Raw genomic sequence first — 24,994 nt, 5'->3', positions numbered from 1 at the left:
TTCAGTTTTTTTTTTTCCATGAGCAGGTAGATTGAAATTGTACAGTGAGTCACACAACAAACGATACCGCTTTCGATATGTCTATAATACCAAGGTAGTAGATACTTTTATATTTCTATGAGGCCTTACAAAACCTTAACAGAAGAACATGAGACAAGTTTATTGATACCTGCCGTAATTATCTTCCAATCTGTATATATGTTGAGTTATTCGACGTTCATTACTCTTGATAATGTATCTAGTGGTTGTTCACCTTACAATTCTTTTTTTATTATAAAAAAAACTTCTTCCTACCTTCAACTACAAAGGAACTTATTCGAAATATATTTTTTTACTTTAAACCTAGACAATATAGGTAAAGATTCTTTTCTTATATGATCTATGGACCAACAGGATCAACGACACTATGGTCACCCTGTTCTTACTTTTTAGGACTGGCCTGTGCGTTCAAGGTTTTATACAAACTTTTTTCCAAAATATATTGTCAAAGTACATAAGTACATATGTGATTTCACTACTTACTTACATATTTATAACATCAAAATATATCCCTCAAACAAAGCATCTCCGTGTGGAGTAAGAACGGATAAATATATAGGGCACTTTTCACGCGGACGAAGCGAGCGTAAAAATAATCAAAAATAACATCTTACAATAAAACAAAAAAGTCCACAAAAATAAAACCTGTATTGAATAACATTATAGCAAAATAAAATTAACAAATTACGCTACAAAATCACTCAAACGACTTCGCCCCCCGAATCCGCCGTGGGGGTCTCCGAGGCCGGCAAAATCTGTGGTGGTGGGGCTATGGGGCACTCCCTGGGTGCCGTCGCGGGGTTCACGTTCATGTTGGGAGCTGACGCTGCGCACGGAGGTCTCTTGGCCGCCATTTTGTTGGATTTGTCGATGGTGTCGGATAGGATCTCTTTAAGGGTCGACGCTAGAGCCTTGGGGTTCCCTGTGCTGTCCAGCTGTAGAAAGAAATTTAGGTTATCGTTCCGAAAAGCAATTAATACTTTGTTATCTACATGTGTTTGCCGTGTAGTTTCCGGCATCATTCGAAAAAAAAAAGAATAGGACCACTCCATCTCTTTCCCATGGATGTCGTAAAAGGCGATTAAGGGATAGGCTCACAAACTTGGGATTCTTTTTTAGGCGATGGGCTAGCAACCTGTCACTATTTGAATCTCAATTCTATCATTAAGCCAAATAGCTGAACGTGGCATATCAATCTTTTCAAGACTCTGTCTACCCCGCTAGAGATATAGACGTGACCGTATGTATGTATTGTATGTATGTTATATACATGGCTCCTCTTTACAATCTCAGACAAGTTTCCAAAACTAACCGTGACGACATGTCCACCAAATCTTTTGTGGACGTTCTTCACTTTGTGCGCCGCCTCCCGTATAATGTCCCGCGCCGCATTGATCTCGGACTCCGGCCTGCCGAGCTCAGACAGTTTGTTCTGTAATCTAGTTGCCGCCACCTGGAAAAATAAATAATTTTTATGACATCAGTTTCCCAGAACATATTATCCGCCATTTCCGTCACGTCCATTTTTCCTAATCGATGGGATATTCCCTTTTCACTTCTAGTAGTTATAATTAACAGAATTAATTAGCCAAACTGCAGTAAAATAACATACATACATATGGTCACGTCGTATCACTTGTGGGGTGGACAGAGCCAACAGTCTTGAAAAGATTGATATGCCACGTTCAGCTATTTGGCTTAATGATAGAATTGAGATTCAAATAGTGACAGGTTGCTAACCCATCGCCTAAAAAAGAATCCCAAGTTTGTAAGCCTATCCCTTAGTTGCCTTTTACGATATCCATGGGAAAGAGATGGAGTGGTCCTATTCTTTTTTGTACTGGTGCCGGGAACCACACGGTAAAATTAGTTTCGGTATATGGCTATACAAGACCAACAAGAAGTAGCTAGGCTTTTTCATGGTCCCTCTCCTTTCAGATATGACTTAAACTATAGCTGAAACTGTACAAATTAACTCTTTTAACGCATTGCCAGTCCAAAACCCTGACTCAGGAAGTCTATGAAGTTTCGGAGTCAAGAATTCGGACGCGCCAAGGGTAAAAGGAGAAAGACTTACCTCATTATCTACTTCCAACGCCACAATCTTCTCCGGCCACTTGACTTGCCGATTGAAAATGTTCGACATCCTGGGGTTCTTCGGGAAGCCCACTAAGATGAATCCTGTAGCATCCTGGTGTGACAGCATCGTCTCCTTTATAAGGTCTACTGTTAATTGCTGTGGAGTGACGTTTAATTAGTTTATATGCAAGTAATTTACTTGAGACGATTGGTATTGAGTGAAGTAAACATTTTCGTAGTTGCTTAACTACTAGGTATATTATTATTGCCTATTATATAAGTAGAGATAATCTCTCGTATATCTATACTAATATTATAAAGCTGAAGAGTTTGTTTGTTTGAACGCGCTAATCTCAGGAACTATAGGTCCGAATTGAAAAATTCTATTTGCATCGAATAGACCATTTATAGAAGAAGGCTTTAGGCTATATAACATCACGCTGCAACTTTAAGGAGTAAAGGAAAAGGTCAAAAAAAATAACGGGAAAATTATTCATAGTCAATGATGCCCGTAATAACTCTTCCACGCGGACGAAGTCGCGGGCACAGCTGATTATACGAGAGAATATTTCTACTTAAAGCTCTTCGTAGAAGTTGGATCGCGCATTTTTATGTGTTCTGACTTTAGATTTTAAGACTCCACGCCAGACATCAAATTTGCTCTAAAATGGATGAGTGATTCGCCCATTTGTAGCCTTGTATCCAAACCAGATATACCTGAACCATTAACGATAATAAATACCTAGGTCTAGAAGTAAATAAATTTAGAAGAAACTTGTAAAAACTGCGATAGGCTTACACACACTTGGGATTCTTTTTAAGACGATGAGCTAACAACCCGTCACTATTTGAATCTCAATTCTATCATAAAGCCAAATAGCTGAACGTTGCCTATCAGTGTTTCCAAGACTGTTGGCTCTGTCTACCTCACAAGGGACATATCGTGACGTGATATGTATGTATGTTAAACCTCGGGTAACTCCTCCTGCGCCTGTAGTTTGTCCGCTATAAGCCGACCCCTCGGCGTGTCCTTAGCCGCTTCAGCCCTCACCAGGTCGCCTGGCCTTATCATGGTGTACCCAGTTATGTTGGATATGGTCTGCGCCACCGTCTGGTTCCCCGCCCCTGGTACCCCGTTGACAAATATGACGGGCAGGTGACGTATTGGCGTCATGTCATAGTGCGCCGTCTCCTGTAATTTTATTATTTAACTAGCGACCCACCCTGGCTTCGCACGGGTGCAAAATTAATGTTATTATACATAAAAACCTTCCTCTTGAATCACTCTACCTGTTACAAAAAACCGCATCAAAATCCGTTGCGTAAAGATTTAAGCATACAGACAAACAGACTAAAATAGCGACTTTGTTTTATACTATGTAGTGATAATTTCGAATAATACACGCTTCGTGGGGAACCACACGGCGCGTGTATTACGGAATCGAAATAAAAAAAAATAGGACCACTCTATTATTCCATTTCCCTTATTTAACCAAGACCTTAGCCTTATATTATTATATTGTTGCTAATAACTGTGACTTGCCCCTTTTTTACTGAATTATCTATTTCCTTTATTGTTTGCCGGTTGACTGGAAGAGATCCCTTCATGGGATAAGTCCGCCATTGCAAGTGATTTGTTTCTTTTATAACTACTTACTATTTTCTTGTTACTGTGTAAATTTCTATGCAATAATGATATTACAAACAAACAAACAAAACATTTTCTCAAAAGACAAAAGCAATAACTGGATCTTTCTGTGATGTTTGGGTTCATAACGTAGGTGCCAAATCCCTATATAGTACTTATTACATTGGAAAACCGTGAACTAAGAAGCTTTACTAGTGAATGTGATGAAGAGTTGGATTGACTTCGTAAGAGAAAAATAGTGGCGAAGCATATACTATCTACTTGACTCTATAACAAGTGAAAGAGTCAAGTAGATAGTACTCGTATTTAGGTAACCATTAGTAACAGTAACACACAGTGCAGAGTCGACTCAAAAAAAAAACTGAAAAATCGATCATACCTCATCAGATTTCCTAGAAAAGACGCACCCCATTTTGTCAAAATTATATAAAACTTAGATAATTATGTCTATAAAATTAATTATTTCCGATTATTTTTTGAGAGTAAGACATCTTCAAATAAATGACAATTGTTTGAATGGACGTATAGATTTTTGGCAGTTTTTCGAATTTATTTCCCTTCGACGAAGGTATTATTTATTTATGGACAGTATTTTAAATACTTAGATATACACAAACATTTTTAGGTATATAGATAGATATTTACTTCATAATCGATTGTATACGGCAAGAGGATTGAAGAATTTTTTTCAATAATAAGTATAACATTGTTTTAAATTTTATATTGGTTTAACTTTCTACGAAGTCAGGCGATTGTCATCAATACAGGCAATTTCAAATTCGTGAACGAAGTACTCGTTCCCTAAGTCTCTCTTACGAAATTAACGGAAAATTGATGAAGTTCCTAATACAGTGTGGGGACCGACACGGTACAACGACAGCAAAATCAGTGATGGTTTGAATGAAATGATTATACTAGAAAATCGGAGGGCAAATTAATTATTTTGTCAACTAACAATGCTCTAAGCAGTTACCTGTCAAACGTATCCGACATTATAGAAATTAACTTTACATCACCAGCTGTGGCTCAATGATTGTATCATAGTTATTCAGCCAGTCAACTCGTTAAAACTGTTCATGTTATATTTGAATTAATGTTTTAACATGAAATATTAACTACAGAATTGTTAAGTAACTTTGAAAAAATGTTTTTTAATTGTAACGGTTAAACACAAATTTAAATAACGAACGAACCCCAAAAATAAACAAAACAAAAATTATTAGGCTTACCTAGTTGTGGGATATTTTTAAACCTAGAAGAGTTTAGTCGGTATCATCAAAGATGAATGGGTAATCAACTAAATGATGAAAGTGACTCTTTTACAATTGGAATAAAATTCCCAAATCAGTCAAAGTGATCACTACTGTTATCAAGTACCTACGTAGTTCTTTCAATCTATTTGGTAAGATAAAGGGTCGTTACATACTTACCCAGTTCCAGGAGTTTTGATGCAAAATGCAAATTACGTATCAAAAATCCAAGAAAATTTTATACAAATGGACTACTGTTTTCATCTTCGTCGCAATAAACCTACAAATCGAAGCCAACACAAAATGTTCCAGTAATTCTCCGCCAATAGTCCCGAAATACCACCTCATGGAGAAATGTTACAAATCCAAGCTCGGTATAACAGCCAAGGCGAAGTATACATCTTTGATCAGCTGTTTAAGGTTAGCAATTGAGAAGAAGGCTCTGTCTTTGAACTTTAGTCCCCCAGAAGCTGTAAAGATGATGAAGGAACCTTTGGAGTATACTTGCGAGGTGCTGAAATGTGCTGAAGCTGATGGAGGCCTCTCGTTGATAAATGACACTAGATTTGATTATTACAGTCTCTATGCTAAGCCATTACGTAAGTTACACATTTAATTTGACAAAAATATATTGCTGACTACGCTGGTTTCGTAGCGAAGGGAAAAACTAAATGTGTGTATCTCTTTCTCTCTTGTGTGTGTATGTTCTCTTCCCGCGTAAATTATTAAGACTGCGAATCTTATTTATTTTTGGTGTTTAAGTAACATTCTGTCAGTTTTTCTTTTGTCTGAATCAAATGTTCTTGTAGCCATAATTATTAGCTCTATCTACCCGTAAGGGAAGAAGAGATCTACGTTAATTGTCTCTGTGGTAAGTGGATGAGCCGGTAGCTGAGCTTAAATTTATGAATTAATTAATAATACTGATTAAAATAACAGATTTCCTCTCACTATGATTCCAGCAAATTTGAACTCAACCTGCGTTCCGGCAACCGGCATGTTTTTCCTTATCTCCCAGAAGTACAACTACACAGATGGACAGCAGCAATGTCGGAACATCAGCGGTGTCCTCGCTGACGTCACAAGCGAACAGAGAACCGATGCGCTGGCGCAACTGCTGGCCGGAGCCAGTGTGGACGCGGCGCTGGTGGGGATGAGGAGGAAGAATGAGAGCGTTTTCTATGGAGTAAACGGTTAGTACTCACAGTTAATGGTATTGTTTTTATGTGAACCGATTGGTAAGATTATTATTGCACCATAAAAGATAGGTAGGTATCCACATCCACATCCACATCCACACTAATAATAAAGAGGAAAGATTTGTATTTTTGTATGTTTGTGTGGAATAAACTCAAAAACTTCTGGTCCGATTTTGATAAAATTTGGCATAGATATAGAATAGACCTTCAAAAGTGACATAGGCATAAATTTGTTTTGAAATAAATTTATTTCAAAATATAAAACACAAAAATATGTCCACCCGTGCGAAGCCGGGGCGGGCCGCTAGTTAGAAATAAGATTACTTTTATCAAAAAAAATCCTCATGTCATCAACCGCCCAAGCCTGAGGAGTGCCTAAAATTACGGTCAAGATTGTAGCCAGGAAAAATGCTAAAAAGATTCTGGTAATGATTTGAAGTCTTTTTGGAGTCAACAATTGTTTTATACTAGAGAAGAATGAGAAAGATGTAGTTTATACCTACCCCTCCATAAAATCATGTGCAAGAATGTGTCAGGGAGGATTAAAAAAACATAATAAACCATATCTATTAATTTCAGGGAACTCTTTAGAATGCACGTCATACCGCGCTTGGTCACCTGGCCATCCTCGAAGGTATTTCAACAAGTTCGACTGTGTTGTCCTCACCCGGCAGAAGACCTGGAAGTCAACTTCTTGCAACAAAACATATCCGGTTTTGTGTGAACTGCTCCCCGGAGGACCTTATAAAAGGAGGTCGATTTTCCTTTCCAAAAATATGACTAAAGGTAATTTTATAAGTAGGTAAGCCTAGCTATATGGGCTAATAATAATATACTCGGCAATAGGCTAGGCTATAATTCTGGCTAGGACCGAATTTTCGGCTCTCTTAAATATTTTTGAAATAAGTCTACCGAATAGCAATAGTACCTATAGTAGTAGTAATAGTATAAGTAGGTACCTAATGAAGGCACACGGGGCTAACTCAGAGTCACAATAGGTACTTATTTGAACAAAGTTACTTTCTATCCTGCTTAAATGTATATATATATTAACGTATATTATTTTGATATATATCAGTTGCAGATCCTGAAACAGATCATACTGTTAAAAATTGAGACGATCATATGGAGGTCATCAAGGTTTAACCGCATCATTTATGAAGGAGTTGTGATATTTTATTAAGAAATACTTCATAAGTTCATCGTACTGACGAATCGTACACTATGTACTTACTGCAGTTTAACAATAAATAAATAATTCAAGTTTGATTTGAAGTTGTATTTAATTTTGGTAAGGTATCGCTTATAAAATTTTTGATCTTTGTTTCTTTTTTAACTTACAAAACTTTTTATCTGTCAATGTCTTTCAAAGTGTCAGGTCCGTCACAGGTCAGTCACATCACAGTCAGTCGTGTTTTTATGGGTTGTTGTTTATGTCGATTGTATTTTTTTGCGGATTTAGAAAAGTAAATTATATAGCGAATTAGGTAGATACATATTCTTTGCTATTTAGTATAATTGTTAAGAAAGCCATAAAGCTTAGCTGTGAAAATAAACTTTATTCCAACCCATTAATATGGGGCAGGGCAAGAGCCAATTTACAGAAGAAGAACTCCAAGATTACGAGGTAATTACTATTTATTATTCTATCATATTTACTTTACTGCTGTTTTTTTTTGTGTAACATGTATTTGTATTGATCAAATACCTAATTACAAAGATTACAGTTTGTAATGAAAGCCCCACCCAAAGAATATACATAGCCAGCTCTTCACTAATTCTAGCAATGAGTATGACTAATCAATTAAGCTTTAATTTGCAGGATCTCACGTATTTCACAAAGAAGGAAGTGTTATAGTAAGTAGCCACTGCATACCTCAATATTAATCTATTTCTCTTTAATCAAACTTCATGTTTCTTACACACTTCTCTTATATGTTTTGGTATTCATGTGTATAAGATAAAATTACTTTTAAGTCACTCTATTAAAATAGCCTACTATGTTCTGTACTATCCCAAATGTGAACTTATTACAATAGGCATTGAAGTGCAGTTTTATTATTAAAAATGTGATTTTATTTTCAGTGCACATCAGAAATTCAAAGCGCTTGCCCCAGAAAAAGTGGGCCACAACAAGAATGCCAAGCTGCCAATGGCTAAAATCCTACAATACCCCGAACTAAGGGTCAACCCATTTCGCGACAGGATCTGCAAGGTATTCAGTTCGAGTAATGACGGAGACTGCACCTTTGAAGACTTCCTCGATATGATGTCGGTGTTCAGTGAGATGGCACCAAAAGCGGTCAAAGCTGAACATGCTTTTAGAATATTTGGTGAGTTCTTTTAAGAATGAACTTTGTATATAACTGTAGCACAGGTTATATAATAATATGCAATCAACTGTATGAACATGAATAAAAATATTACTAGCATACAAAAAATCCTTTCATAGTTTTTTAAATTTGTTTATGTAGTTCATTAGGTTATTTAGACATTGTACTAATTGTAAACTATATTAAAAAAATGCATAGACAAATAGAATTTTAAAAAATGCTTTAATACATATTATATATATCTATCTTGCTGAGCTACTCAATGATCTTCTATTAATTATGTAAATCTATTATTCAATATTAATTATATGACAAAAGACTAATGTGTCATATTAAATTTCTCAGATTTTGATGGTGATGACATGATCGGCGTGTCTGATCTCCGAGAGGTGATAGAGAGACTATGCGGTCCGGACCTGAAGCTGAGTGACTCGGAAATACAGCAGTTGGTGCAGAACGTGCTAGAGGAGGCCGACCTTGATGATGACGGCGCCTTGTCATTTGCAGAGTTTGAACATATCATAGACAAAAGCTCTGATTTCTGCCAGTAAGTTTTTATTCCCTCTTTGCATGCATTGTTCAATCTGTCCTGTGTGGTTCCAGGCACCAATACCAAAAAAGAATAGGACTACTCCATCTCTTTCCCATGGATGTCGTAGAAGGCGACTAAGGGATAGGCTTACAAACTTGGGATTCTTATTTTTAGGCGAGGGGCCAGCAACCTGTCACTATTTGAATCTCAATTCTATCATTAAGCCAAATAGCTGAACGTGGCCATTCAGTCTTTGCAAGACTGTTGGCTCTGTCTACCCCGCTAGGGATATGGACGTGACTATATGTATGTATGTATGTATGTATTATTCAATCTCAGACCTTTCAACAGGATGCACCTAGAACAAGTAGTTTTAAAAAAAAATAAGATGGCCATAAAATTTGCTAGTGGGGTAAACAGGGGGGGTATTCTTATAATCTATTAAAATTTGGATTTTCCATGAGTAGTTAAAATATATTTTTTTTTGTTTCAGTTCATTCCGGATAAGGTTGTAAATTTTGTAGTTGACTGAACCTAACCATAGTAACTTGCGGATTTGGAGGTGGCAACATTCACACAGCAGATTTGAATTGAGTATTTTAAAAATTCTTTATATAAGCTTAAGCACAAATGAGCCGTGGACTATAGTGATGTGAAATGGAAGCAGGCTTTACTTTGGATATCTTATAAGACTGTTTATTAAAGTTTATACCACAACACTGCCAAATAAGAACCTCTCAAATATTTACCACAGAAAAAATTAGAATCACTTAATAATCATTTTACACATGGAGCCTTGTGAACAGGCTTAAAAGGAGAGACTAAATCATATTTATGTTGTATTAATCAATAATTTTTAAATTTTGTGAACTACCTAAGTACCTAGGTTTAAATTTTTTATATTTCTCAAGTACAAGTCATTAAATCTCAATTAACAATGCATTTCTACAATGTAATTTTACAATGTTTAACATTAGGTACCTAAAAATAATTTTATGTGATGGTGATAAGTAGTCAAAGTAAAATGTAATCTCAATAAATGTCTTCCTATTTTTTTTTACTTTATTTAAATAAGTAAGTGAAAGTGAATCTCTTATTTAAATATAATTGTGTATTTTATGTTTGAAATGTGTAACTAGACAAATTTTATACTGTGAAATAAATATTTATTAAAGAAAAGTGACCTTTCAATTCAATTTTTAAATTACTACATGACTTAGCTAAGAACGTTTATTTTTTGGGAAGAGGGAATGAAGTGCAAAAAGTATGCCTTGTGGCAAGTAAAAACATTCTTTGTATGTAATCTCTCCTGTCCGTTTACTACTTTTAGAAACTACACAATTATGGTTACACATCACCCTAAAGTTCATCCTTGCGGCCGTCAAAGTTTAACAACTGTGAACCTTGTCTGTATTATAATCTCTGCTATTTTCTGTATGTATAGTCAGACATTCATAAAATCTCTCCCGCAGGGGAAGGCAGAGATATCTTTCCACTTGCCACTTTAGTTAAACATTCAGTTACCTTATAGATTTATAGGTCCATGTTTCAAAAACACAATTCAAATATAAAAATATTTATTAAAATCAGAAGTATAACTTATAATTCTAAATAAAAGCAGATTTAGTTCTGCAAGTAACCTGGTAGTTTCATCCTCATGAAAATCCAGGTGGTGAAGAAGGACACAAGTATACACAAGAAAGCTACAGATATGAGCAAGATTCGGTTTAATTTTGGCGTCGTTGGGTTGTGTGTGCGGTCCAGAATAATGAAGCCGAGTCCTCCAAGTGAAAAAAGAAAACTCGACGCCAAGCCTTCCATAATGTACTGGCCATTAACTCTGTTAGGCATGAACGCAACGGGTCTGCTGTGTCCATGCTCATCTGTCGTTGATCCCACACTGGGCGGTTCCACTATCACATCATAGATAATACCTGCAAGTGGAAATCTTCGTAAGTTTCTTTGCGCAGGTAACGGATTGCTTATTTCACAATAAACTAATAAGCCAGCGAAAAGAAAAACAAAAAATCTGATAAGAATGCTATAAGATGAAACACTAACCTCCGGTGACCAAAAAATATGATAACAAAACCAATGAAAAAGTGGTCATTGCCGATGGTGGCTGCAACCATGTTGGCTTCTTGATTTTTATATTGGGTATTTCGAGTACAGTAAAAGGCAAGGCAAATAGTGATTCCATTTTAAAAGAAATTATAAATTCTCCGGCGAATTTAACGAACCCTTTACAACGGAACCTAAACGAAACGAAACGACTAATGTTGACGTCGATGACAGTTAGCGCATGTTATGACAATGACAGTTTACTAATTTATATAGTTTGATTTACGCCTGGACGGGGTTTTTCATATGCACGGAATAAGTGAACATGTGCAATCCAATAAAAGTGGTTCTCAATTTAGTTCATACTAATAATATGTTTCACTTATAAAATATCGCAAAAATGGCTACATGTTCTGTATTTCACTGTATGCATACACAACAGGCATGCAATAACACAACCGATCAGAATAGTCATAGTTTCAGTGTAATTTCTATTTTGTTTTTGGTATACAATGCTGAGTTAAGAATAATATGTCATAATAAGGCACCCTCGTCAAGCCAGTAATTTCATGTTCATTTATATAAGCATAAATTAGCTCTGTTTAAGATCAATACGGTTACCTATATGTATATGTTTTCAAACGTATGCCTAAAAAGGAACGTGTTAGTCGACCTTTGTTTTCTCAACCAATGAACGTTCAGTCCGTTTACTAAATGTCTTATTCTGATTGGCTGTTTCAAAGATTTTGGAAAAAGTATTCATTCTCCACCAATCTCATCGAAGAGCTATTTTAGAACTTCATGTTACAGCTGTCAAAATTATAATTTGTCTTTAGTTGTAAAATTGGAAAAAGTGAGTTCCCCTTTTTTAACGTTCATATCGTTACACAAGCAGCTGTTTTAATTATTATTAGTGAAATCTTAGTGCAAATTCAACGTGCTTGTGAAATGTGGATTTACTAAATTTCTTAATTTGTTCTCTAGTTAAATTCAAAGGAGTTGTGAAAATGTGTTAATTTTGCGCACAAAATGAACTTTATTGTGGATATTTCACTAATTTTACGATGAAGAGCGGGTTGTGCTTAATATACACGTCTTTGCTGACTATTTCAGTGATTTCTAGGTAAGTTAATTACCTGGAATGTCAAAAATCTTATATGAAAATTTTCATGAAAGATTGCTGATTCTTTTACAATTTTTCAGTTGCGCTCTCTTCATCTTGGTGGTTTCTGATGCTTTACAAGGCGAGGGCGATGCGGACGTAACGGTTGATTTGTCTGGGCTGCATAACGTTAGTAAGAAAATAAATGATATTGGACAGGATGAGTCCACAGATGAGCCAAATAGTGGCCAGATGGCAGCCAAAGAAAACAAAGGATTTCAAGATAATGAGATGATATTTGCTGAGACACTGTCCTTGAACTCTGTAACAACCGATGGGTAAGTCTGATTTATAACATACTATGTCAATATGAATTTATTTATAATGATATGAAAATGATCATCTTATCACATGATTTATAAAAGCATTAAGTTGTGCAATGTTTGACATAAATTGAGAAATGTCTCTGATTTACTCACAATGCATGTTATCTTAATCTTTAACAAAAAAAAATATAAATTTACAGTCAGCACGGTTACGGTTATTTCCTATTTAACTTTTGCATAGTAAAGTATTTTTTTTATTTAAACAGTTTAGTTACAAAAATTACAATATTTCATATTTTATGATATTGTATCATATTAATAAGATTATTGTTTTTGCCTGTCATTGGTCATTTTGTTTATTAGGGATTAAGGATATCTTTATTCTCCTTTCTACTAGCTGTAAATGTATCAAAAATATCTACATTTATATAAAAAAACATTAAATTTAGCATTGGATACATACATACATATAGTCACATCTATATCCCTTACAAGGTAGGCAGAGCCAACAGTCTTGGAAAAACTGATAGGCCATGTTCATCTTTTGACTTGATGATAGAATTGAGATTCAAATGTGACAGTGACAGTTTGCTAGCCCTTCACCTAAAAGAAGAATACATAGTTTATAAGCCTATCCCTTAGAGTGGTCCTATTATTTTTTTATTGGTGCTGGGACCAGTAAAAAAAGGTTTTTATTTGTGTAAAAATTTTTTTATTCGTTCTCTCTGATTCCCTGGAATTATAGGGCACAAATTAAAAAAATTGGTGACCTGCAGGGATATAGACGTGATTTTGTGTATGTGTGTATGTATGTAATATATGATTGTTCACTTACTTTCCCTATATTTAACACATCTTATATTCCTTGACTAGTATATTGATCTTGTATTTCGTCCTTCAGTATCAACTATGTGTCTTAACCAGTCAAAGGTACACAACATAGTGTCAGAACAATTGTTTTTCCAATAACAGTCTCATTTTAGAGTTCAGGCAATTACAGTAAATAATTAGATAAACTTGAATCTTAGTAATATATTACATTGCCTAAAAGTGAATTCAGGACTACATTGCCTCACTGCACTAATAATTTACGCTAAGAGATCTGTGTATACATAAAAAATTTTGGTTGATTTAACCAAATTCACTTACTCTACCTACACTTCTGCGCCGGAGCGTTTTTCCGTGTCAAATGTCATTGAACTTTTGAATCTTTTTAAGTTCGTCCGACGCTCTATTGAATATTATTATTGCCATGCAAAAATCTATGTCGTATAAGCCACGATCTATATTCGTGTCGACAGCTTATTGGCCCGCATTCTCGTATGTCACAGAATTCCCGTTCATAACGTTACGCACGAGATTGCCATGTTATATCGCTTACGAGGGCGTGTCGCGGTGATAACCGGGCGACGGTTTCGTAATTATAAGGAATTGAGATAATTTTTTATTTTTATTTTTAATCTGTGCTTGTTTCATACTGATGCGTGGTTTTACTATAAATTCCAATGTATTTTTAGGGTTCCAAAATTAAACGGTTAATAACATTACGGGTGGACAGACTGACCCCAGTAATTTTATTCGACCGCAGCAATTCAATATTTTTATTTTCATCTATTACTTAATTTATCCATATTCACACTATTAATAAAGAGAAAAGATATGTATTTTTGTATGTTTGTAACGAATAAATTAAATAATCGCTGGATTGATTTCCACGAAATTTGGCACAGATATAGAATAGACCCCCATCAGGAGTGACATTAGCTCCTTTCTTTTTTCTGAATTTCGCTCAAAAGCTTTTGTTTAATAAATAACTAATAGATTCCGAGTATTTCAGGTTTATTAAATACGTTACAAAAAATGTTTATAAGAAATAACTGGATACTGTCTACCCCGTAAGGGATATACACGTCATCATATAGATGTATTGATAGATACGATAACAAAAAGGTGCTATTACTTACAATAAGAAAACGAACCCTCACGGTCAGTGCTGTTTATTTTTAGACGAACTTTCGATTTCCGTTTGTGTGCCTACGGTTAAAATAAAAAACTATTCTACAAAGACGTAGTTTTCGTCGTAGTAGTAGAGATGGAGTGGTCCTATTCTTTTTTATATTGGTGCCAGGAACCACACGGATTTAATATTGTAACTAATAATTGTTGATGGACATAGCCAATTACCCACCAATCACTTTTATATCCAACTAGCTGTGCCCGCGACTTCGTCCGCGTGGAAAAGTTATTTTGGGCATCATTGAAGCCCTCAAGGATGAATAATTTACCCCGTTTTTTTTTCACATTTTCCATTACTTCTTCGCTCCTAATAGTTGCAGCGTGATGTTAATATAGCCTTAAGCCTTCCTCGATAAATGTTCTATTCAACACAAAAAAAATGTTTCCTGAGATTAGCGCGTTCAAACAAACAAACAAACAAACTCTTCAGCTTTATAATATTAGTATATAAATATGAAATAGGTTCCCCGGGAGATGTCGCGGAGTTACAACCTAAAACCTTAGTCTCTTAATTTATACATTAATTACTCATTCCAGCCCCCACACAATGGCAAGCGCGACGCAGTTTTTAAACGCGAAAAACTATCGTTGTCGCGTTTCACTCGTCCTAATAGAATCGATTTATTTTCAAAATTGGAAGCGAGGTATCATTTTGTGACGTCAACATAACTTAAGTGTTTAATACATACATACATACATATAATCACGTCTATATCCCTTGCGGGGTAGACAGAGCTAACAGTCTTGAAAAGACTGATAGGCCACGTTCAGCTGTTTGGCTTTATGATGGAAATGAGATTCAAATAGTGACAGTTTGCTAGCCCATCGCCTAAAAGAAGAATCCCAAGTTTATAAGCCTATCCCTCAGTCGACTTTTACGACATGCATGGGAACGAGGGGTAAGTAATATTACATATAAACACAAAAAAAATATATTTTAAGATAAATATCAACGAAACATATAATTTCGGTCAGTATAATTATCAAATAAGATAAAAATCGAAAGAAATAAGTTTAATAAAACTAAAATCTTTTATTAGAACAATTATTTAACATATCAAACCTTTAATATACCGTTTTATTATTATATAATTTAACAAATCGATTAGTTTTTATATATAATAAACGTTATATATACATATTATTATGAATAATCATCATTGGTTATACGATTAAATTGGTAGAAGATTCTCAATACATACCTAATAAATTATCTTATTTCTTTTTAAAGAACGCCTAGCAAAAAATGTATAGCAATCCGACGAAAGTAATATTATACTTATTTTACTTAAAGTAGTTATAATGCGCGCGCATTTTGTATGTATCACAAGTTTTTTTTCAAAATAAGGTAAAAATAGGGTTCTCTGCCTTTTCGGCGAAAATCGTTTGGCAGATCATCACTTGCCAATCAACGTTTCGCAGAATTTTATTTCGCGGAATAATCATTTGCCAACTATATCACTTAATTTTGTTTCATTTCCCAACTTAACTATTGCCAACTGTACGTTTGGTCTGGCTTTTATAATGACACTTTTCACAAGGCCAACTTTCAAGTAGCGAACGTTTCAGTTAGAGTAATATTCATTTAATTTTATGTATTGTTTACCAAATAATATATTAAGGAAATAACATAAGGAAAAAACAAATAATATAATTATTTTTCTACTGTAGCTAATATTCAAGTGCCCTGTGTAGTGAAACAAAAGCGATTCGGTTCTGGCACTTCGCCGGCCGCTGCCGCGGCACGCTCGCTTCGCTCGCTCGGCTCGTGCGTTGATGGTCGCAGTTCTAACCTAACCTAACCGATTTCTTTCGATTTCACCTCAACTACGTTCCACCCCCGGTGTCACAGACAAGCGTACTACCGCTGCGCCACAGAGGCCGTCAAATATAAATGTACGAAAAGGGTACTGTTATACAGACGAAACGTTATTCGTCTAAAAGTTGTCTGGCCTAGTGAAGGATTTGATAAATGATTAATGCCCGAAACGTGTTCTGTCATTATAATAATGAGCTTAACAATAATTCTACCAAATGAAACGTTATCATACAAAAATTTGACAATCGTTAGTTGTCAAAGTGAAAATCAGGCGAACCGTTGGTTGGCAAGTGATAATCCGCTAAACAATTTTCGGCGAGAAGGCAGGATACCTAAAAATAGGTATATAAATAAACAAAATGTGATACCTACATACATTTTTTTTTCAAAACTTTTCACTTATAAATGTACATAAGTAAAAAATATTTTGAAAAAATATAATTTAAATATAAAAAAATGTGATACGCGAAAATACGCGCGCAGACATACAAAATGCGCGCGTATTTTGTATGTCACATTTTTTTTATTTATTTCATACTTTGTCTTAATATTTACATACAAAGTTCTTTTGTTTGTTGTAGTTTTTTAAAATCCTATGAGGTTAATTAATTTTTGTTTTACTTTCCGTTTTCTTTACTAATAAAACTCGATTACCTACATCTTTGTTTGAATGATGCACCTTTTCCTAGCTACTCTGCATTTTTTACAAGAAATTGAAAGTTTATAAGCTTGCGCCAATTCGAATTAGTTATGTATTTTTAATAGTTATACATTTTGATTTCTATACATTTTGATTGATATAGATTTTGATTGATATTTATTTTAAATAGTATACTTTTTGAATGGCATACATTTTGGCATGTATACTGCACAAGTTGTATAACAGGTGATATTTATTGTTCATAAACGTTATAAAAAATTGATTTATGCTTTTTGAATTGAAAATTTTATGAATATTATAGCTTTTAAGAATATAATCAATAATGATTATGTCAAGTTAATATTATATCTTTTGAACTTTATTGAAATGAAAATATATAATTTGTTACTATATCAAACAATACGCACCCGGGAACGAGATGGAGTGGTCCTATTCTTTTTTTTTATTGGTGCCGGGAACCACACGGCAAGTGTTTAATAAAAAGCGATATAGCGATAGTTTTTCGCGCGATAAAAACAGCGTGACGCGTGCCGTGCTACGAAGACAGGAACATGGTCGTCCTCTCCATAGAGATGAGGATGTAAACGCGCCAGTATGAATCTAGTATAAATTAATAAATATATACGGGAATTACACAGATTGAGTTAGCCTCGAAGTAAGTTCGAGACTTGTGTTACGAGATACTAACTCAACGATACTGTATTTTATAATAAACTAGCGACCCGACCCGGCTTCGCACGGGTGCAAAATTATAAATGTTATTATACATAAAAACCTTCCTCTTGAATCACTCTACCTGTTACAAAAAACCGCATCAAAATCCGTTGCGTAATTTTAAAGATTTAAGCATACAGACAAACAGACTAAAATAGCGACTTTGTTTTATACTATGTAGTGATACTTATATAGATAAACATCCAAGACCAATCAGAGAAAGTTCGTTTATCATCATGCCCTGGACGGGATTCGAAATCGGGACCTCCAGTGTCACAGACAAGCGTACTACCGCTGCGCCACAAAGGCCACGTAAATGATAATAAGTATATATAGAGGAAGATAGGCTCCCAAACTTAGCAAGAGGGTCTATAAGAGGGTGCACATGACAAACAATTGTTTAACGCAATTATTTACTAAGTATTCGCTTTTAAATATAATACTTTTCAATCATAACTATCATTAATTTCTGGTTCTCAACACTCTACCTTGTTTACAATGAGAAAGCCCACTCAATACCTTATCAGTAGCAAGCAATACTTTCCTGGCTTATCATAAGCAAGTTGCCCCCGTGGAAAGGCGGAAACTTTGTCTCTGAACTGGTTTATTGTACAATAGCTACTCGTTTGTGACTTGATGGACGGCTTTTAAGCTAGGAAGCATTCACAATAATTTAGAAAATCTATATTTTAAAATTTAAAATTGTGAGTGAATAAAATCTTGCGCAGTACTGTGATTGTCCGCTAGTGTTCCTGCTAGGAGTTATGTTCCTCCAGCGGAAGCGCTTGTCCGTGACAGAGTAGGTCCCGGGTTCGAATATGTAATTCGAAACATTTTGTAGTAGAAATATTAAGTCTCTGCCTTCCCCTCCGGGAAAAAGGCGTGATGTATGTAAAACTGCGCTTTATATCCAAATTTAAACGTCATTCGTTACAATTTTCCTGTTAGGAGCTATGTTCTACCAGCGGAAGATCCTTTTTTCTTGTTTTTCCAAAATGTCAAAACACACAACTTTTTATCAACGCAGTCAACAGCTATTTTATATTATATGTGTGTTTGATTCGAAACATTATAAAATATGTACTAGACTCATATCTCTTTAGGTACCTACTTACGTTTCGTTTAATAAAAAAAACTAAAAAACTACGCTTTATTGCTAATCAAACTAAAAAATAGAAAATAAAATTTAAAGACAAAGGAATTATAAAACAGTAGTAGCAAGTCGAACAATCGGTTATAGTCAATTACCTCGGATTAAAATTATAACAAAATTAAATTTATAAACAAAACAATTGAAATCTGAGTAAAAAGCGTGGGGTGCCTGATGTAGTAAATATTAAAATCATTCTATAAGCATATATTTATGACAAGAGAGTTATGAAAATGAAGTAAAATGCACCCCACGCTTTTTACTCTGATTTAAATTGTTTTGTTTATAAATTTAATTTTGTTATAATTTTAATCCGAGGTAATTGACTATAACCGATTGTTCGACTTGCTACTACTGTTTTATAATTCCTTTGTCTTTAAATTTTATTTTCTATTTTTTAGTTTGATTAGCAATAAAGCGTAGTTTTTTAGTTTTTTTTAAACTATTATTTATTTTCTATTTTTTAGTTTGATTAGCAATAAAACGCCTAGTTTTTTAGTTTTTTTATACAATTATTTTTTGGTAGAAGTGTTAACTTCCTACTACTTCTACTACGCTGTATAACTATCTTACTAGAAATGACTTTCGCAACCATGCACCCATCGCCGGAGGTTTTCACAACTAACTTTCTTAAAGTTATATGTGGCCTGATTGGATTAAATCTCATAATATTCTCATCATCATGATTCTTTTTTAGGCGATGGGCTAGCAACCTGTCACTATTTGAATCTCAATTCTATCTTAAAGCCCAATAGCTGAAGGTGGCCTATCAGTCTTTACAAGACTGTTGGCTCTGTCTACCCCGCAAGGGATATAGACGTGATTATATGTATGCATGTATGTATGATGATTGTTAAACCCAGTTGAAAAGAATTTTATAGTGATAAATCACTGTCAATAATATTTTTGACTATCCAGCAAACATAACAATTTTCGATTGTGGCCTTGCCAGGAATCAAACCACAAGATTAAGAGGCAGATTGATACAGGAACAAAAATATTTCAAACATACCTCCACTGCCTTTACAACCAGGAACGCAACAATGTTTATCTGAAGACATCGTGGCACTTTTGTAGTAAAATCTGTCTTTCACAAAAACAAACACAAACTTGGGACTCCTATCTCAAATAATCAGGTACTTTTTACAGGAGTCCTATCTCAAAATATCTGCACAACACAGTGAACACAGTCAGAGTCCAATCTCAGATGATAAAATCACACGAATATCCGGAAGAACAAAGCTCGACTCAACGGAAGATTCCAAACTCCAAATAACGACAAGTTATCAGCACAAAACAAAGTGCAAATAGGTAAATACACAGGCACCGGTAAAAAAACAGAAAGAAAGTTTACAGGTGTTAGAATCGAATTCAAAACTTACTGCAAAACTTATTTTACATAAATAAACAAACTGTCACTCATTTTCCAAGCGAGTATTACAGTGTTGCTATTATAAATATGCAAAAGTTACATAATGTTAATTCAAGAATCGCATTAATATGTTAAATACGTATTAAATATCGCAAAGTTCTGTAGGTAGTAACTTTATTCTTGTATTGTTGTAAATTTAGTTGTTCAATTTTCATTTATTACTTTTGTTTTATTACTTATATATTTTTTATTGTTTTAAAATATTCTACTAATTCTACTATTGTTTCTAATGGTAATTCTAAATGGAGCGATGCGATGAAATAAAAAAGCCTCAGGTTAATAGTAACATTATATGGAAATATATTACATCTCTTTTTGGACTCCTTATACGTCAGAACTTCTTGGTTTCTTGTATGGAGATTACTGGCACTGGTGCTATCTCTGTCTCTCTTACTCTCATACGAAGGATCTAAAAATGAATTTATTAATCCTGGCAGTTTTAATAAGGATAATGAGAAACTCTTATCAAAATATTGCATTGTCATCGGTCCTTGATACGTGTGCAAAGTTTCAAGTTGATCAGACGTTTAGAAATCAGTGAAAATTAAGCTCAAAGATTCCGTTACATACATACATACATACATACATACATACATACATACATACAACCCAAGCTAATAAAAGCGTAGTAAAAAAGGAGATGTTAAAAGTACCCGAAATCGTGTAATATGCATGAAAAGAGTAATAAGTGTGGATTAGGCAGGGGAGGTATGTAAGGATCGTAGCAAGTGGAAATCCATAGTCTCTGCCTACCCCAATGGGAGACAGGCGTGATGGTATTATGTACTTTCGCATAATGCACAAGAATGTCAAATATTTCATCAGATTTAGTTCGCTCATTTATATCTATGCCGTGTGGTTCCCGGCACTATTACAAAAAAGAATAGGACCCCTCCATCTCTTTCCCACGGATGTCGTAAAAGGCGACTAAGGGATAGGCTTATAAACTTGGGATTCCTCTTTTAGGCGATTTCTTTCAATTCTATCTTAAAGCCAAATAGCTGAACGTGGCCTATCAGTCTTTACAAGACTGTTGGCTCTGTCTACCCCGCAAGGGATATAGACTTGATTATATGTATGTATGTATTTATATCTAGACCGCAGTGTTAAGTCTAGACTCACATCCACTAACTGAACGCGAATATCCAGCTTTATTAGATTTCACATAGTCTTGTACTATCTCAATCTTTAATGATGTGTTTGTCAGGCCATGTGTTCTGGTTGATAGACGCTTAAAGCCTGAATATTGATTTGGTGTTAGATTTATCGTCGTTTTCTTAGTTATCCATTGCCATAGGCTGTTTAAAAGAAAAAAATAAAATTGAATATATAAAAATTTGTTATAAGCGGAAATTTTTGACGCGTTTCGAACAAAATGTGTGCCTAAATTACGAACTGTATTTAGATAATTAGCCGGGATAAAGTACTATGTGTTGGTAATAAAAAAAATAATTTAATATATAATAATAATAAAAACATAAAAATCGCCTAATTTTAATTGCGTCTTGATATCATGGTGTGGAAAAATTAACAAAAGACGATCGTACTTTTTCGTCTCTTAAAATTATTATTACTTTTTTGACAGCAGCCAGTGCGTAAATTAAAAAATATCTTATTAAACAAACTGCTTTTTACGGTTTTATATTACACTAGAGGCCGCAAGCGACTTCGTCCGTGTCGTCCGTCTTCGTGGAATCAATCCCGCGGGAACTCCGGGATAAAAAGTAGCCTACCTATAAGTTATTCTGGGTCTTCATCTACCTACATACCAAATTTCATCATAATCGGTTCAGTAGTTTTTGCGTGAAAGAGTAACAGACATCCATACTGACATCCTGACATACAAACTTTCGCATTTATAATATTATAGTAGGATTCTATCAACCGTCTATTGGTAAAGAGATAAATGAATCCACCTCCTTTACTCAAAGTGGTTGATAAATTATTCGCTACGTACTGAATAATATTCTCACGAGATCACAATTTAGAGAGACATAAATTTTCCCATGATGCCTCTCGATATATCTAAGATGAATCCGATAAATAATTCGATTGCATTACGAGTGATCTGTCGACGATCCAGACATTATTCATATGAGCATTGTAAATGGAGACAACAGGACCACCGTGCCACTGTTTATGTAAACTAGATACATGGCGGTTTTCACCGCTTTCCCCCCACAATCACGAGTTGCGTGGGATTTCATTGATTTACAACTAATGCTGGTTAACGGTCTGCGCGTGCGTTCGCTATAGGATAAAGTTTAAGGGATATGACGCTGACGAATGTCGTGACCGAACGAGCGAGACGTTATCATCAATCGTCACGGATAAATCATTTGTTGTAAGTATATGAATTTTATAGTGCGTATAGCTATGTTATTTATTATTCAAAATGACGTAAAATATACTAAAATAATATCTGATGGACATGCTAACATACATATATTTATATATATAAATATATATATGTATATCGTGATTATTCACGTCTATATTCCTTGCGGGGTAGACAGAGCCAACAGTCTTGAAAAGAATGATAGGCCACGTTCAACTGTTTGGCTTAATGGTAGAATTGAGATTCTAATACTTACAGATTGCTAGCCCACCTTCTTAAAGAAGAATCCCAAGTGTATAAGCCTAGCCCTTAGTCGCCTTTTACGACATTCATGGAAACGAGATGGAGTGGTCCTATTCTTTGTTTTTTATTGGTGCCGGGAACCACACGGTATAAAGACATCGGATGTTGATGACACCTGGTGGTCTAATAGACATCTGATATGATAAATATTAAACCGACGAGAAAGCCTACCATAACTGCTCAAGTTCCTACACCAATATATGTTTCATGTCTCATATCCTTCTATCTTCATAACAATCAGTAGACAGTGTCGCCAGCTGATACCAGTCTGTCGCAGAAATTATCATAATCAATACATCGTCTAATTATACAGACGCTCCAGCCAAAATCTAAAATAGTCACGAAATGCACTGTATCATCAAAATGGACTATAACGTTTTGAAACTTCAGTTTGTTTATTATCATCAATTTGTTACATCTTGGCTTAAGAGACTCTTCATGTGTCTTCGTTTCTTCATCTTCTTCTACTGCCTCACCTGTTCCCGTTACATGATGTTGGCTTTCTTAATCATCCTAAGAAGCCGCTGGAATGTATCCTCCTTCTTAAAACCTAGTAGGATCAAGTCCCTCTGACCACAGGCGTCATGTCTTCTCAGAAGTATATGTTTTTGGAACCCTTATACTTCATTTTTCAATTTCATACTCTGTAATCGTGACTATAATAGAATACACTATATTGTACGATTGTTCTCCTTGCATCGAATAAATAATAAAAACATTTCCGAAATCACACGTCATCATTGATCTAAACATAACTAACGCAGGCGCAACGGACGTGATTATGTAAATGTCATTCTTGACATTGCTATGTTGTAACTAACGTGTAATGAGTGTTTTCATATTTATGTGGTTCCCGGCAGTGCCGTGTGGTTCCCGGCACCAATACAAAAAGAATAGAACCACTCCATTTCTTTCCTATGGATGTCGTAAAAGGCGACTAAAGGATAGGCTCACAAACTTGGGATTCTTTTTTAGGCGATAGGCTAGCAACCTGTCACTATTCGAATCTCAATTCTGTCATTAAGCCAAATAGCTGAACGTGGCCATTCAGTCTTTTCCAGACTGTTGGCTCTGTCTACCCCGCAAGGGATATAGACGTGACCATATGTATGTATGTATGTAAATTATTAGCCAACGCCAGCAATAATTGCATTGTATCGCTTAGTTTTAAGCATATTTTAAGCTTCTTCATTAATGTTGTCTTTCGTTTCGGTGTCTACGTATATTATTATCATTAGATTCATCTTGTAGTTATTAAAAATATTAATATTCCTTTCTATTGATAGACTGTCAACACACAAATAATATATCTGAATGAATGAATTTTATCAGATACTAGCGACCCGCCCCGGCTTCGCACGGGTGCAAAATTATAGATGTTATTATACATAAAAACCTTCCTCTTGAATCACTCTACCTGTTACAAAAAACCGCATCAAAATCCGTTGCGTAATTTTAAGATTTAAGCATACAGTACAGACAAACAGACTAAAATAGCGACTTTGTTTTATACTATGTATGTAGTGACGTGACATACTGTTTAACTTCACAAGAGTTGCTTATTGGGGTTTTTCGGTAACTAGCTCATAATAACGAGATTTTACAACCGATACCACGACGTCCCTGATCAGCTGGCGTAAAATTAGAATTGATATCTAGTAAACACAGGTGTAAGTTAACGCCGCTGAAAATACTCAAAGTCGTATGTCATAATACGCAGATGACATTGGCAGTGTGTTGTTTGAGAACGGTTATTTGTAGATTAGAATTTGCACTGCACCTGTTATTAAACGGTTTTATTATTAAACGGTTTTTTAAACGGTTTTATTTAGCTCACCCCGTTTGTTTTATTTATTCTTGGGTCAAATTTAGTAATTCAAATTTCACCCTCTTCCTGTCAACCGATTAATCTGAAATTTTGTATACACTTTGGATTTTGGTGACAATATAATTATGTTTATTCATTATCATTATAAATTCAAGATGGCCGCC

General features: G+C 34.9%; 5 protein-coding genes across 5 annotated transcripts in view; 3 read left to right on the top strand and 2 right to left on the bottom strand.

The window, feature by feature from the left end:
* Positions 1 to 740: 740 nt before the first annotated feature.
* Positions 741 to 4,178, bottom strand: LOC106142963 (adenylate kinase isoenzyme 1). Its single transcript, XM_013344924.1, has 5 exons — positions 4,146 to 4,178; positions 3,089 to 3,310; positions 2,117 to 2,275; positions 1,352 to 1,492; positions 741 to 974 (listed from the first exon to the last, which is right to left on the bottom strand). Exons 1-5 carry the CDS (start codon positions 4,176 to 4,178, stop codon positions 741 to 743), a joined length of 789 nt encoding a protein of 262 aa, XP_013200378.1.
* Positions 4,179 to 5,221: 1,043 nt separating this feature from the next.
* On the top strand, positions 5,222 to 7,331 carry LOC106142962 (uncharacterized). The gene is made up of 4 exons (XM_013344923.1): positions 5,222 to 5,615; positions 5,979 to 6,209; positions 6,795 to 7,001; positions 7,294 to 7,331. Exons 1-4 carry the CDS (start codon positions 5,222 to 5,224, stop codon positions 7,329 to 7,331), a joined length of 870 nt encoding a protein of 289 aa, XP_013200377.1.
* A 289-nt stretch (positions 7,332 to 7,620) lies between these two features.
* On the top strand, positions 7,621 to 10,204 carry LOC106143048 (calcium and integrin-binding protein 1). The gene is made up of 5 exons (XM_013345021.2): positions 7,621 to 7,842; positions 8,038 to 8,072; positions 8,301 to 8,548; positions 8,894 to 9,095; positions 9,574 to 10,204. Exons 1-5 carry the CDS (start codon positions 7,792 to 7,794, stop codon positions 9,593 to 9,595), a joined length of 558 nt encoding a protein of 185 aa, XP_013200475.1. The 5' UTR covers positions 7,621 to 7,791; the 3' UTR covers positions 9,596 to 10,204.
* A 436-nt stretch (positions 10,205 to 10,640) lies between these two features.
* LOC106143059 (oligosaccharyltransferase complex subunit ostc-A) lies at positions 10,641 to 11,379 on the bottom strand. Its single transcript, XM_013345030.2, has 2 exons — positions 11,142 to 11,379; positions 10,641 to 11,014 (listed from the first exon to the last, which is right to left on the bottom strand). The coding sequence occupies exons 1-2, from the start codon at positions 11,278 to 11,280 to the stop codon at positions 10,704 to 10,706; spliced, it is 450 nt and encodes a 149-aa protein (XP_013200484.1). The 5' UTR covers positions 11,281 to 11,379; the 3' UTR covers positions 10,641 to 10,703.
* A 586-nt stretch (positions 11,380 to 11,965) lies between these two features.
* The window catches only part of LOC106136859 (SUN domain-containing ossification factor), a 69,747-nt gene continuing 56,718 nt past the window's right edge, over positions 11,966 to 24,994 (top strand). Inside the window, exons 1-2 of the mRNA XM_060947268.1 lie at positions 11,966 to 12,264; positions 12,345 to 12,581. Of these exons, the coding sequence (XP_060803251.1) occupies positions 12,206 to 12,264; positions 12,345 to 12,581 (296 nt within the window). The 5' untranslated portion in view covers positions 11,966 to 12,205. The remainder of the gene's footprint in view (positions 12,265 to 12,344; positions 12,582 to 24,994) is intronic.

This window comes from Amyelois transitella, chromosome 2, assembly GCF_032362555.1.
Source record: "Amyelois transitella isolate CPQ chromosome 2, ilAmyTran1.1, whole genome shotgun sequence".
Taxonomy (NCBI): domain Eukaryota; kingdom Metazoa; phylum Arthropoda; class Insecta; order Lepidoptera; family Pyralidae; genus Amyelois; species Amyelois transitella.
The sequence above is the reverse complement of the archived record's forward strand: the minus strand, read 5'-3'. Positions and strand labels throughout refer to the sequence as shown.

Bases quoted from the DNA above. Each gene is read 5' to 3' on its own strand.
- LOC106142963 (XM_013344924.1), bottom strand. From the start codon at position 4,178: ATGGGGTGCGTCTTTTCTAGGAAATCTGATGAG. The intron at 3,311-4,145 runs GTATGATCGATT...ATAAAATTACAG, and splicing joins TTTCTAGGAAATCTGATGAG to GAGACGGCGCACTATGACAT. The intron at 975-1,351 runs GTTAGTTTTGGA...TTCTTTCTACAG, and splicing joins TTGGTGGACATGTCGTCACG to CTGGACAGCACAGGGAACCC.
- LOC106142962 (XM_013344923.1), top strand. From the start codon at position 5,222: ATGCAAATTACGTATCAAAAATCCAAGAAAATTTTATACAAATGGACT. The intron at 6,210-6,794 runs GTTAGTACTCAC...TATTAATTTCAG, and splicing joins CGTTTTCTATGGAGTAAACG to GGAACTCTTTAGAATGCACG. The intron at 7,002-7,293 runs GTAATTTTATAA...GATATATATCAG, and splicing joins TTCCAAAAATATGACTAAAG to TTGCAGATCCTGAAACAGAT.
- LOC106143048 (XM_013345021.2), top strand. From the start codon at position 7,792: ATGGGGCAGGGCAAGAGCCAATTTACAGAAGAAGAACTCCAAGATTAC. The intron at 8,549-8,893 runs GTGAGTTCTTTT...TAAATTTCTCAG, and splicing joins ACATGCTTTTAGAATATTTG to ATTTTGATGGTGATGACATG. The intron at 9,096-9,573 runs GTAAGTTTTTAT...TTTTTGTTTCAG, and splicing joins AAAAGCTCTGATTTCTGCCA to TTCATTCCGGATAAGGTTGT.
- LOC106143059 (XM_013345030.2), bottom strand. From the start codon at position 11,280: ATGGAATCACTATTTGCCTTGCCTTTTACTGTACTCGAAATACCCAAT. The intron at 11,015-11,141 runs GTTAGTGTTTCA...TTCCACTTGCAG, and splicing joins ATATTTTTTGGTCACCGGAG to GTATTATCTATGATGTGATA.